This window comes from Pseudorca crassidens, chromosome 11, assembly GCF_039906515.1.
Source record: "Pseudorca crassidens isolate mPseCra1 chromosome 11, mPseCra1.hap1, whole genome shotgun sequence".
NCBI lineage: Eukaryota > Metazoa > Chordata > Mammalia > Artiodactyla > Delphinidae > Pseudorca > Pseudorca crassidens.
Window position 1 is genome coordinate 53,100,207 of NC_090306.1, and position 14,825 is coordinate 53,115,031.

Below are 14,825 nucleotides of genomic sequence, written 5' to 3' on the forward strand. Positions count from 1 at the left end.
AGCCTCAATTTCTTCCATCTTTTTAAAACAGTGGAGGTGGGAGTAGGGCAGAATAATACCAATTTTAAACAGTGATTGTGAGGATAAAAGAAGATAAATCTAGAAGTCCTTTGTAAACTCTAGCATACTGTTGAAATGGGAGTGGTTAGTTTGTTTTGTTTTTAATGGAACTAGTAGAACAGTAATGTTTGCCACCACTTAGATTAAGCTGACATTCAAAAAAATTTTTTTTCTTGTTGATTACTTTGTTACGTGTTACATGTCATATAAAAAAATTTCAGTGTGATGCTCAGTTTTCAAACTGAAAATGTGAGTATTGGTCTCTCTTCAACTTTAAGTAGAAAAGTTTACTGGGAATACATGTTTAAAATAGTAAGTGTCCTAAATTCTATTTTGCTTGTGAAGCAATCTACCAAAGTTTTATAATTTGTTAAAGTTATATATAAAATTACTTAATATTTGCCTAACTTGTCTTTGTTTTTTCACCTCCTTAGTTTTCAAAATGTTTGCATATAGATAATAGGTAACTAAATAAATGTCATAGTTGAACTTATTTTAATCAAATTAATGTTTTAAAATATAACATTACTTTGAGTACAACGTGAAAAGTATATTTTAATTATTTAGGTTTTCCTTTGTGTTCTAGCATATTCCATTCAGGGCCAAAGTGTTATGATGATCAGTCCATCAAGTGAATCTCACCAGCAAGTTGTGGCAGTGGGTCAACCGCTAGCAGTCCAGCCTCAAGGGACAGTAATGGTAAAGTACTTTTTCTTTTCTTGGTAACCAATTAATACTAATTAACTATCAAGGAAATCTTTCATACCTTTTTTAATGTTTCTCAAAATTCATCATTATACTTACTTTTATCTGAATGATACTTTTAGAAAAACTAGATAAATATGGAGTGACATTATTATAACCAACTATGATAACACAACTTTTAAGCAAATGAATTTGTTCTGTACAAAACCATCCAAGCCTATTTTCTTAATATTTTTGTTTTTTTAGTAAAAAAATTTGAATACGTTAATACTTCTTTATAAGCTTATAATTTTCAAGAATGCATAACAGTTCTTACAAATATATCCTTTTTTAATATAGCTAACTTCCAAAAATATCCAGTGTATGAGGACTTTACTTAACTTGGCACACTGCCATGGGGCTGTTCTTGGAACATCATGGCAACTTGTCTTGGCAACTCTACAGGTATGTTGTAGCCTCTGGGTCAGAGGCCAATGTTGTTTTTATATCTAAATGCTAACAGTTAAACTCACCAGTGCCTATCGGTCCTTTGGGCAGGCCTGAATAGACAGTAAGTATGAAAAAGGAGAAGTCAGAAAAAGAAAAAAGACATGGCTCATATTGTACAAAGCAATGGGATGTTTCTTATAATGGCCTGTTCTACTGCCTATGCTTGGTGGAATAAGTTTTTTGTATGAATATCAATTACTAATTTATATTTAGTTATTAGATACCTACTACTGATTTTAGTTTTAGTTACTGGAATTTTTGTAGGTTTATAAATTTCTTTGTTTTGATTTTTTTTTTTTTTTTTTTACAGCATCTAGTATGGATTCTGGGATTAAAGCCTAGTAGTGGTGGTGCCTTGAAACCTGGGAGAGCTGTAGAAGGACCCAGTACAGTAAGCTCTAGTCATTCTTACTCAATTAGTACTTTGCAAAATGTTTATATGTTACATTTAATTTTATTCTCCTCTTAGGTTCTAACAACAGCAGTGATGACAGATTTGCCAGTGATTTCCAACATACTTTCAAGATTGTTTGAAAGCTCACAGTAAGAGTCAGTTTTTTAATTGATACAAACATTATTGTTAGCTGTATATTTTAGATCAGAATGTCTTATTTCATCATTTTTTTTTTTTTAGGTATCTTGATGACGTATCATTGCATCATTTAATAAATGCACTTTGTTCCTTATCCCTAGAAGCAATGGATATGGCCTATGGAAATAATAAGGTGTGATATTCTACCTTTCTGTGTTAAATATGGTGTATTATTTTGTTTAATAAGGTGTATATTCATTATGATCTTAGCGTTTTACAAGTGGGACTAATACCTTGTAGGCTAGCCCTGTTCTGTTGGGTTTTTATATTTATGGTTGTTATTTGTTGAAGGGGGAGTGAAGAGGACATTTTTTGGCTTATGGTATGTGCCAGTATGTATTATGATTTTAAATTGTATCCATTTCTCTCATGTACTGAACATTTTTTAAAATATTTCTATAAAGAATAATTCAACACCACATTTATAAATGTGTTCCACAAAATGTTACAATAATCCTCATGACTACAACTGATGATTGGAGCAGTACAAGTTTTAAATCAAGGAATATATGTCTCAATTTCTCTTGCCTTCGTTGGGCTGGAAAATAAGGTGTTAATCATTTCTTTCTGAAGGTAATGATTCTCCCTACCTTGAAAATTAAACTTTTGCTTTGTTTGTTGACTAAATGAATAGAACAGTACTTTTGAGAACATTTCTTTCTATACTCAAAATATCATTTTCTGTTAAACTTGGAAAAGCATGGGAATATTTGGGTTTATTTATACCTTAGAAATTATTTAAAATAAAATACTTTCTACATTTTAAAATGAATAAATATAGTACTTGGACCATTTACAAATAAATGAAGAAACCCAGAAAATAATTAGAAAAGCAGAGAATGCAGCTTATGGTTTATTTAATATCCAACTGTAGGATCCAAAATTATGTTGTCTGCCTAGTCCTTAATTATAATTCTGGGTACTGTGGCTTGTCATCTTGGCTCATGTAATTCATTTAAAGATTAGCCAATAAGATCTTATTGGGACAAAGTTTTGTATATTAAAGCACGTAGAGAATTACATAAACATGCAGGTATTTGAAAATATATATTATAGTTTACTCCAAATCAAGGCAAGGATAATATGAAACACAGTGAAGTAATCAAATTCTTGATACCTTCAATAATCCTACATCCTTAAGATTAATTCTTAACACAAAAGTGTAATATTTTTAATAGAGTACCTTAATGAAATCTGAGCAAGTTTATATGGTAATGGCTTGAGAATTTATGTATTCACTCAACAAGTACAGTATGTTTACTATGTACATGACACTCTGCTAGAAAATATAAAGGAAATGTAAGATTTCTACTTTCAAAGAGCATGTAAACCACTTGGCCCATGGATAAGTGGCAGTTAAGGTGGTAAGAGAGTCTAAATAAATGGTATAGATATTAAGTGATATGAGACTTATTTTCTGAATCCTTATTGACTTGTTACATAAGATTTTTTAGTACATATTTTTACTAAAATGAATTAAAACTAATCAAGATAAATTAAATTTGTGATTGGAGCTGAATATTCAAGGAACAGTAGGAGATATATGTGTATGAAAGGGCAGGTTCATGGAAGTCAAAAGAGAAAAATGTTACATGAAGTCGGGATCAATGAGGATTGAGAAAAAAATAGATTTGAGTATTATTAGTTTATTGTTCACCTTGAGGAGTATAATTTCAATAGAGTTGTAGGAGTAGCTGTGATATTTCAGGGAGGCTTGGGGGGAACAGATGTTGAGAAAATGGATACACTGGAATAGAGATGACTTCCCTGAGAATGGGGTCACATCTCTCCATTTTAGGATTTAATTTTGTAAAGTAATGTAGTGAATAAGGAATGGAAATAAAAGTTTTTAGAAGTATTCAAGTATGAACTTTATAAAAATTATTTTTATGGAGGTGTAAAACAGTTTATTATTCAGTTGTGCTTTCTATAAAAATTTATAAATGTTCAGATGTTAAAATAAGTAGAAACGTTTGTATTTTTTTACTTTTTTTTAAAGTTTATCAATGTCAGCTGTTCTGAGTGAGTTATATGGCTTAGGAATTAAAATGTATATATCATTGTCCTTTAGGTGTGGCTTTAAAGTGACCAGTCATCTCATTTTTGGTTCTCACTTCAGGAATTTGTGCTAATGTGTTGAGGAGGTAGCTGATGGTAAAGCTTGCAAATTCTTTCTTAGAAGGGGGCAATATTGATGATATTTGTGCAGGCATATTACCAGACTCAGTATCACAACAACAAAAATAATTAAAGAGCTATTATTCTTTGTTTACTGTATGTCAGGTACTAACGTATTTTTATTTAATCACTTAAGACAACTCTGTCAGGTTCAGTAGTAATAACCCCTTTTTACAGATGAAATATAAAACTAGCTTAAATAACCTGCCTGGGGTCACCTATTTAGTAATTGGTAGAGCTTGGATTTGAACCCACATATGTCTCATTCCAGAGCTCCATTCTTTTTTTTTTTTTAATTTATTTATTTTCTTTATTTAATTTTTGGCTGCATTGGGCCTTCGTTGCTGCACGCAGGCTTTTTCTCTAGTTTCAGAGAGCGGGGGCTACTCTTCATTGTGGTGAGCAGGCTTCTCACTGCGATGGCGTCTCTTGTTGCGTAGCACCAGCCCTAGGCGCGCAGGCTTCAGTAGTTGTTGAGCACGGGCTCAGTAGTTGTGGCTCGCAGGCTCAGTAGTTGTGGTGCACGGGCTTAGTTGCTCAGCGCCACGTGGGATCTTCCCGGACCAGGGCTCGAACCCGTGGCCCCTGCATTGGCAGGTGGATTCTTAACCACTGTGCCACCAGGGAAGCCCCAGAGCTCCATTCTTAACCACTTCACTTGTGGCTCAAAGTTTTGTGTGCATCAAAGTCAGGTATGGCATTTTTAAAAAATGCACAAGTCAGGGCCAGTTTCTAGGCTTCATGAATATAAGAATCTTTGGGTATGAGGTCTGGACATATACATTCTTTTAAATGCTACGTGATTCCTCTGTGTATCCTCATTAGAATAAGAAGGAGGAGGAAAAGGAGGAGGTAATACTAGGCAATTTATGAGGATTTATTATGTGCCAGGTACTTTCTAACATGAGGTCATTTCTGTATATTATTATCTCCATTTCATAGATTAAAAAATTTTAGTAGCCTTAAAAAAGCATGAAATTTTGCCATTTGCAACAATATGGATGGACCTGCAAGGTATAATGCTTAGTGAAATATATCAGACAGAGAAAGACAAATACTGTATGTTATCACTTATATGTGGAATCAAAAAAACCCACAAAACAAGACAACCCCCCCAAAAAAACTAGTGAATATAGTAAAAAAAAAAAAAAAAAAGCAAACTAGTAGTTACCAGTGAGGAGAGGAAAGGAGGAAGGGGCAAATAGGGTAAGGGAGTTAAGAGGTACAAACTGTTATGTATAAAATAAATAAGCAACAAGGTTATATTGTATGGCACAGGGAATATAGCCAATATTTTGTAGTAACTATAATGGAATATAATCTATAAAAATTTTGAATCACTGTGTTGTATACCTGAAACTAATATCATAAATCAGTTATACCTCAATAAAAAGAATTACTCAAGGTTACATAGCTATTAAGTGGTAGTACTGACATGTTAAAAGTTCATAGACATCAGTCTTAACTACTGTATCATATTGTCTCTAGAATGGTGAATTTTTCTACCACAAACATTTTTAGGGTACCTACAGCATTAGCACACGCAGGAATGGTCAACCTGACTATATTTATCTTAGACCCCAGGGTACTTGGTTCAATGGCTTTTACTAGGAAAGAAAGATAATATCACACATTTCCATAATAGATTTTTATCAGCCCTGTAAAAATGTTGAGTATAGAATAATTATGTAATCTTTTTCCTTAAAAATTGTAAAACTATTATCCTCTTAATTTGCTTTTAAAATTTCAGTTGCCTTTTGTTTTTTCTAATGCATTGTCTCCTTTTGAAGTACCACAGCCACTCATCAAAAAATTCTCATGGTTTTAGCTTAGTTTTCATTTAAGTATATTTTACTACCTCTATTAATATTGGGTTAGAGATAGTTGCCCTTTGATCTTTTTACTGAAACTGTTCTTATAACACATGGACCAGGTACTCTAATTTAGCCACTTATGAGATACACTGACTCCCTTTCTGTTGTTGAAATGCCAGCAACTGAGGAACGGGGTTTGTCTTCTGTCTCTGCAACTTTTCTGTTAGTGTCTAAACTGACAACGCTTATCTCTGCCTCTTCTTGACGCCACGCTTCTTTCCCCTGATCTCTGTTGCCTCCTTTCTGCTTTTTGGTTTTTTTTTTCATATTTCCTGATATTAACACATAAACCCTGAGCATTTGAAGACTTCACTAATAAGAATATATATCAGTCAGCTTAGCCTGCCATAACAAAATACTGTAGACTGGATAACTTAAACTATAAAAATTAATTTTCTCATAGTTCTGGAAGCTGGAAGTCCAAAATCAGGTTGCCAGCATGATCAGTTCTGGTGTGGACGCTCTTCCTGGATTGAAAGATGGCTGCCTTCTCACTGTGTCCTCACATGGCAGTGAGAGAGGGAAAGGGAGAGGGAAAAGGGGGAAGAAAAGGGAAAAGAAGTGTGCCTGAGCTCACAAGCTCTTTGGTGTTTCTTCTTATAAGGACATTAATCTTATCGTGTTGGGGCCCCACCCTTATGATCTCATTTAACCTGAATTACCTCTATATAGACCCTATCTCCATATACCATCAGACTGGGGGTTAGAGTTACAGCATATGAAGTTTGGGGGGTGGGGGTCACAGTTCAGTCCATAGGCAAATTCTTTCCTTCTGGTCAGAAGACTAGCCATTCTGTGTGTCTGGTATAATTTTTGAATTTTCACTCTTTCCCCACTAAAGCATTCTCTTCTCAATCAAATTTTCCAATTAGGAGCTATTCTAGATACTTGAGGGTGGGCAGAAAGGCTTGTCTTATGATAACTGAGGTTTTGTTCTATTTACTGCTAATTAATCATATATTAATTATAGTCATGCTCTTCACAGTATCCTCAGTTTTATTTACAAGTGAAATATTCAAATTCTCCTTATAATATAAAAATGTATTATGTTTTCTCTCTAGGAACCATCTCTTTTTGCTGTTGCCAAATTGTTAGAAACTGGTCTAGTTAACATGCACCGAATAGAAATTCTATGGAGACCTCTAACTGGCCATCTACTTGAGGTAACCTCTTTTTCTTAATTATTATATTTACTTTTTGTTTAGGATAAAGACATACACAGTGAATTAATAATTGTGGATAACCATAAGAAAAATCAGCATTAACATTTTTTTCCTTGTACTTCTGTCTGTATATTTTATCAGGAACTAAAGTTCTATAGTAATTGTTTTGGTGAAGGAATAGGTTGACTTTTTTGACTGAAAATGGGTGATATATCAATGAAATCTCTGAAGTCTCCTTCAGCTGATAGCTTGGGACCCCTTTCTTTTATTATGTAATCTTTTGATCCCCTCACCTTCAGCTAGTTCTGAAACTTCAAGGCAGTTAGCACTGAGACTTCATACTAAACACTGCTCCTTTACAGCCTTTCCTGTGATTATGAGGTAGCTCTTCTACAAAAGGAAAAAACCTATTTGGTATCACTAATTATAAATAGTGCCAGGGAATTTTATTTGGATTTCTCTTCTCCTGTATTCAGACTGGGGTGAATCTGAAGAATTAGCTGCTTCTTAACAGCTGCTTCTATGGAATACATGTTTATGTGCAGTTTAGGTTTAGGTTGCTGTGATTGTTTCACATTATTTTAGTAATCTGAGAAAGGTATTATTCTTAATAGGAAAAAAATGTGCTTGTCTTTTCTTTCTTTTTTTCCCTCCATTTTATTGCGATTACTTTTATGAGCTATTAAAGATTATATGCAGATTTCTTCATTATGTAATTGTCATCAAATGGCAAAAAATAAGTTTTTTCAAATTTTAGCTCGGTGTTTGATTATGAAGATAGACCTGATTAAGAACCTGAGTATCTGCTGCTTTTGTTTATTCTGATGACGTCATTTACCTTTATGAAATCCTTTCTTTTCTGTGACTTGTTTAGTTTCATTTTTTATCTTCTGTCTCTCTATTGCTTCCTCTTGCCTCTTATTCAGAAGGTAAGCTTTTGGATATTTTCATATATTCTTCAACCTTTATTGATGCACATTTGATATAACTTTTTACATATGAAAGAATAGAAAATGTGATGTTTTAATTTTTCTTTTCCCAAACTGATGTGTGATGCATAGCTGAAGTATACAAATTAAATATTAATTTTTTTCCACATGTGTACCCTTAGGTGTGCCAGCATCCAAACTCTCGAATGAGAGAATGGGGAGCAGAAGCTTTAACTTCACTTATTAAAGCAGGATTAACATTTAACCATGATCCTCCACTTTCACAAAACCAGGTAAAAAAAAAAACCTCTTTTTTAAAAGTACTTAATGTAAGATCATCCTCTCCCATGTGTAACTTTTCTTAATTTATCAAATAGATGATAGTCTAAAAGTGGGTCTTGTTGCTTAATATTCTATTTTATTTGTAGGCCATGGATCTCTTACAGAAGGTTGATATGTCTAGATTTTTAGAATTATCTGTATTAAAATTTTTTCTTGTTAATAACACTGAACTAAGTTAATAAATTACCTAGAATTGGTCTCCCGATCTAGAAGTTTTCCTCTTCATGCAGTGCCAAGGCTTCATTTGGGGGCCATACTTTATTAGCCTCTTTTCCTTTGGTCCTTACCTGTCTCTATTTTTATTTTTCCCACTCATTACCCTTACATTGGGAGAAACAAGTGGCAGAAGAGGAAAGCACAATAAAATAGATTTTTATTTTTAAATACTTTTAAAGGTTATTTTATACTTTCAGAGTTTACTTTTGTCATGAATCCTTTGTCCTGACTCCCATAATCATTCACATATATCTTATACAGTTTCTAAAAAGTACACCAAAGTTTTATTATTTGAAGATGGAGTAGGAATGAGGCATTTAATAGCCAGTCCCATTGCCCTATTATCTCACTGTATTGTATGTAGTTATAGTCTACAAATTTCCTCAACAAATAATATTGAGTGCATGCTATGCCAGGCAGTATTTTAGCTGCCTGGGAATAGAATGATGAACAGGACAGAGAAGATCATTTTTATAGAGCTTTCATTTTAATGATTTCATATTTTTTTCCTACTACAATTTAAGTTTTTTATAACGAAAGCCCTGTTTGTGTATATATCCTCAGCATCCAGCTTAATACCTGGCACATGGTGAGAGCTTAATAAATGTTTGTTCAGTCAGTGAACCAAATAAATGAATCCTTGGAGAGAAAAAAATTAAAAATGAAGCAAGTGCTTTCAAATGCTGAAAAGAATAGAACAAAGTGCTTTTTTCACTCTGCAACAGTAAAAAAATTTTGTGGTTTTATGTCATCTTTGTCTACTGTACTTGTTCATTTTTAGGAGTACTGAGACTTTTAAATTTCAGTACATGGGGTATGCATTACTAGAGTAAATGCAAGGTAATTTTAGAAATTGGGAATTGTTTTCTTCTCTCCAAATAGAGCTAGGTGTATATATAGATATATTTCCTTTAGTGAGATTCATTTATATATGTGTCTATAATTAATACCTTTTAACATAAGATCACTCCCTGTTTATCCTGAAATGTAGCATCTTGAAGATTGATTTTTATTTTCTCTTATTAAAAAAAAAGACATAGATGACAAAATAATCCTAATGATTACTGTTAGAGAAATCTTTTTCAATGTTTATTTTACTAAAAGAATTCTCTTTACCATTGCAGTCTGAGTGGAGGTGAATTTAAACTTGAAAGGCAATAGCAGAGCCTTTCCGTGTTCTGGGACTTCTCTTTCTAATTAGCCTCTTGCGTCCTTTTCAGAGGCTGCAGTTGCTTTTACTGAACCCATTAAAGGAGATGTCCAGTGTTAACCATCCAGATATCCGACTCAAGCAATTAGAATGTGTGTTGCAGATTCTGCAGAGTCAGGGAGACAGTCTTGGGCCTGGATGGCCGTTAGTGCTTGGAGTTATGGGAGCAATCAGAAATGATCAAGGGTAAGTGTTTAAAATTAACATCCAAAAAGTGATAGGGAAAGGGAATCCCTCCTAAAATCTTGGGATGATGGTTAATTTTTTATGTATGCCCTTCCTGCTTAAGTTTAAGATCTAGAATAGTTTTTCTTACCCTACCTTCAAGTGGCTATAGGGAATTCTTAGGGCTCACGTTTGTTTTGGAAGGATGGAAAAATTGCTGTTTCTTTGCCATTTATACATGAATACAAGGTTCTTAACAATAAGAAAAATGCATCAATCTAACAAACTTTGAAACACATCCAAAGGCTGAGTTTCCTTTTGGTAAACAATTTGGTAAGATGTAAATGAGCATTTAGTGTTTGACCTCTCTATATATGCTATACTTGCTAGTTAGCCTGATTACATGGATAAGTATTTCCTGCTCTGAAAGTAGAAACCTGTGGAAAAGGAACAAGGCCTAGAGCCCTACTAACAGAGTAGTTTGTTATGCTACAAAAGAATAGGACTCCAGTGGGAGGGGTATATGCCTGTGGAGTGGGGCAGAGCCAAAACTATAAAGGACCTTATATGCCTTTATAAATTATTTGGACTTATCCTCAGTATATTTGGGAGGAATTTTAGGATTTTAAGCAGAGGAATGATGTGATTTGTTATGTGTTTGAGATACCTCATTATGTCAGTAGCATGGAGGGGTAAATGGGAAATCCTGCAGCGCTCTCTAGAAATAGGAGACGGATTTGAGCTACTTAATAGATTGAGTGTTAGGGTGAAGGCAGAAATAGCAGACAGAGTCGGGGATGACGCCAAGATTTGTGACTTAGGCAGCTTAGTGGATGGTGGTATTATTAACTAAATAGGGAATACAGAAGGAAGAGCACAGTTGGAGGAAATGTATGGACTTGTTTAATTTAAGGTAGTGCATTGCAGTGGCGAGATTTAGCAAACATTTGGATATATTTGTCTGTAATTCTGTGGCAGGACTTACCTTGTTTTGATGACTAGTTTAGGAGTTTTACATGATTGAAATGCTTGAGACTCCTGTGGAAAATTAATTTTTCTTATTTATCTGTAATAACAAATTTCCTTATATACTATAAAATACAAGATGATTAAAGTGGAAAGATGTCAGCCAAAGCCTAGATCATCCGAACAGTTATAAAATAGAGTGTGTTGTAAGGATGAAATTAATTAATACTTGTAAAATACTTAGAAAGTATATGATATAGTAAATGCTCAAAGTGTTAGCTGTTTTAATGTTTTTATTATTTTTTTCACCACCAGAATTTTTCTCCAAAACCATATACTTCTTATTGTCTTCATTTGAAATACAAAATTACTCTTTACTTTTACAGACTAGATGTAGAATTTTAAATAAAATATAGTATAGCTATAAAAGAATAAGGAACTCATTTTCATTCAGTGAGTGAATTGTGTGTATTCTCCTGTGCTAGGCACCATGCTAGTTACTGAGGGTACAGTGGTGAGAAAGTAGCTGTATCCAATTTCCCTTTTTCATTCAATGTCTATGTTTTGTTTGACTAATTGATGCAATAGAAATAATATGGCATTAGTACATAGTTTCTTTTTTTTTTTAGTTTACTTATTTCTTATTCCTGTGAGTACTTTATTTTTATTTGTTAATTATTTTTAAGTAAGCATATCTTTTTTTACATTTATGTAAATGATGAAGTACTCTATGATCTATGTTAGGGAAAATTTTCTTGTTCGAATTTTAAAATAAAATTTTACTTCAAATTATTGTAAGGTATATATTTTTCCTTGCATTTCTGTTAAATACATGAGTATAAATTTCTTTTCTTTTGTATTTTCAGAGAATCCTTGATACGAACTGCATTCCAGTGTCTTCAGTTGGTTGTGACAGATTTTCTACCAACAATGCCTTGCACTTGCCTGCAGATAGTTGTAGATGTTGCAGGTAGCTTTGGACTTCATAACCAAGAACTTAATATTAGTTTAACTTCAATAGGTTTATTGGTAAGTATCATTGCCTTCCTTATATAATCTAGAAATCACTGTTTGCAACTGAGAGTGAATGCCAAGCTAATGCTATGCTTTTGACTCTATAGGAGTCATTTAAATGACTTTTCAGTACCAAACTTATACCTTGTATGAAGGGTTAAAAAATATCATTTAAGAAATAATTATTTAAAAGCAGAGTATTTGGAATAATTTTGATATATTGAGCTGAAATTTGGCTTTTGTAAGGTTTGTTATGGGAGAATTTAGTAAACAAATAATAGTACATACAAGAGAAATGTTCAGTTGACTCTGCTGTGAAGGGTAATTGATTTCTTTTTAAATTTAATTTTATTTATTTTTTTATACAGCAGGTTCTTATTATCTGTTTTATACATATTAGTGTATATATGTCAATCCCAATCTCCCAGTTCATCCTACCACCACCACTACCCCCTTTCCCCCTCTTGGTGTCCATACATTTGTTCTCTACATCTGTGTCTCTATTTCTGCCTTGCAAACTGATTCATCTGTACCCTTTTTCTAGATTCCACATATATGCATTAATATACGATATTTGTTTTTCTCTTTCTGACTTACTTCACTCTGTATCACAGTCTCTAGGTCCATCCACATCTGAACAAATGACCCAATTTTGTTCCTTTTTATGGCTGAGTAATATTCCATTGTGTACATGTACCACATCTTCTTTATCCATTCATCTGTCAATGGGCATTTAGGTTGCTTGCATGACCTGGCTGTTGTAAGTAGTGCTGCACTGAACATTGATGTGCATGTGTCTTTTTGAATTATGGTTTTCTCAGGGTATATGCCCAGTGGTGGGATTGCTGGGTCATATGATAATTCTATTTTTAGTTTTTTAAGGAACCTCCATACTGTTCTCCATAGTGGCTGTATCAATTTACATTCCCACCAACAGTGCAAGAGGGTTCCCTTTTCTCCACACCCTCCCCAGCATATGTTGTTTGTAGGTTTTCTGATGATGCCCATTCCAACCGGTGTAAGGTGATACCTCATTGTAGTTTTGATTTGTATTTCTCTAATAATTAGTGATGTTGAGCAGCTTTTGTTTTTTTGTTTTTAAGCCTTCATGCTTCTTATTTTTTTTATTTCTAAATTTGTTTATTTATTCATTTATGGCTGCGTTGGGTCTTCGTTGCGCGCAGGCTTTCTCTAGTTGCGGAGAGCAGGGGCTACTTTTTGTTGCGGTGTGTGGGCTTCTCATTGTGGTGGCTTCTCTTGTTACGGAGCATGGGCTCTAGGCACGTGAGCTTCAGTAGTTGTGGCATGCAGGCTCAGTAGTTGTGGTGCACGGGCTTAGTTGCTTTGCGGCATGTGAGATCTTCCCGGACCAGGGCTCGAACCCTTGTCCCCTGCTTGGCAGACGGATTCTCAACCACTGCACCACCAGGGAAGTCCGAGCAGCTTTTTCTATGCCTTTTGGCCATCTGTATGTCTTCTTTGGTGAAATGTCTATTTAAGTCTTCTGCCCATTTTTGAATTGGGTTGTTTGTTTTTTAAATGTTGAACTGCATGAGCTGTTTATATATTTTGGAGATTAATTCTTTGTCCGTTGATTCGTTTGCAAATATTTTCTTCCATTCTGAGGGTTGTCTTTTCGTCTTGTTTAAAGTTTCCTTTGGGGCTTCCCTGGTGGCGCAGTGGTTGAGAGTCCGCCTGCTGATGCAGGGGACACGGGTTCGTGCCCTGGTCCTGGAAGATCCCACATGCCACGGAGCGGCTGGGCCCGTGAGCCATGGCCGCTGAGCCTGTGCATCCGGAGCCTGTGTTCCGCAACGGGAGAGGCCACAACAGTGAGAGGCCCGCGTACCGCAAAAAAAAAAAAAAGTTTCCTTTGCTGTGCAAAAGCTTTTAAGTTTCATGAGGTCCCATTTGTTTATTTTTATTTCCAGTACTCTAGGAGGTGGGTCAGAAAAGATCTTGCTGTGATTTATGTCAAAGAGTGTTCTTCCTATGTTTTCTTCTCAGAGTTTTATAGTGTCCGGTCTTACATTTAGGTTTCTAATCCATTTTGAGTTTATTGTTGTGTATGGTGTAAGGGAGGGTTCTAACTTCATTCTTTTACATGTAGCTGTCCAGTTTTCCTAGCACCCCCTTTTTTTGTGTGTGTGTGTATGAAATTACAAAATATTATTAAATGATAGTAAGGGATTGTTTAATAATTTTGTTAGGTTAATAATGGTATCATGGTTATGTTTTTTAAAGCCTTTTCTAGTAGAGATTATAAAATATAGGCATGAAGAAAATATGACAAAATGTTAACAATTGTTATATCTAGATGTGGTGGTTATATCAGTATATTGATATATTCTCCCTGTTTTTCTGTATGTTCTTGAAATTTTTCATATTAAACATTTTGTTTCTTTTTCATTGTCCTTCATTTCTTTTAATTTTTACTGTGAAGTAAAGATACACCCAGACACCTCAGTACCCATCACCCAAGCCAGGAAATGGCACATCACCCTACTTAAGACCCTTCATATGCCCCTCTCAGATTGCACTGGTCTCCTCTGTCAGAGTCATTTGTATCCTGAAATTTCTGTTACTTGCTTCCCTGTTTTTCTGTATAGTTTTTATCACTTTATGCTTTTACACTTAAATAATATATTGTTTGCAGTTGCCTGTTTATGAAACAGAATAAGTAGAATCATACTTTAATCTTCTGTTGTTTCTTTGCTCAACATTTATTTTTGAGATTCACTCCTGGTGATTTAATCATGCAGTATTTCATTTTATGATTATACCACAATTTAATGATCCAGTCTACCTTTGGTGAACATTTGGATTATTTCTTGGTCTTTGCAGTTATGAGCAATGCTGTCATAAAGATTCTTGCACTAGTGCAAGGAATTTTTTGAGGGCACATAGCCTACATTGGAATTG

At 34.2% G+C, this 14,825-nt stretch overlaps 1 protein-coding gene across 3 annotated transcripts in view; it reads left to right on the forward strand.

Annotated features, from left to right (window-relative positions):
• Window positions 1-14,825, forward strand: part of MON2 (MON2 homolog, regulator of endosome-to-Golgi trafficking) — a 120,899-nt gene that overhangs the window by 60,654 nt on the left and 45,420 nt on the right. For all 3 annotated transcript variants that reach the window (XM_067697202.1, XM_067697204.1, XM_067697205.1), the window contains exons 15-23: window positions 647-759; window positions 1,105-1,209; window positions 1,565-1,645; window positions 1,724-1,797; window positions 1,889-1,979; window positions 6,960-7,061; window positions 8,173-8,283; window positions 9,769-9,944; window positions 11,756-11,918. In XM_067697202.1, coding sequence (XP_067553303.1) covers window positions 647-759; window positions 1,105-1,209; window positions 1,565-1,645; window positions 1,724-1,797; window positions 1,889-1,979; window positions 6,960-7,061; window positions 8,173-8,283; window positions 9,769-9,944; window positions 11,756-11,918 — 1,016 coding nt within the window. The remainder of the gene's footprint in view (window positions 1-646; window positions 760-1,104; window positions 1,210-1,564; window positions 1,646-1,723; window positions 1,798-1,888; window positions 1,980-6,959; window positions 7,062-8,172; window positions 8,284-9,768; window positions 9,945-11,755; window positions 11,919-14,825) is intronic.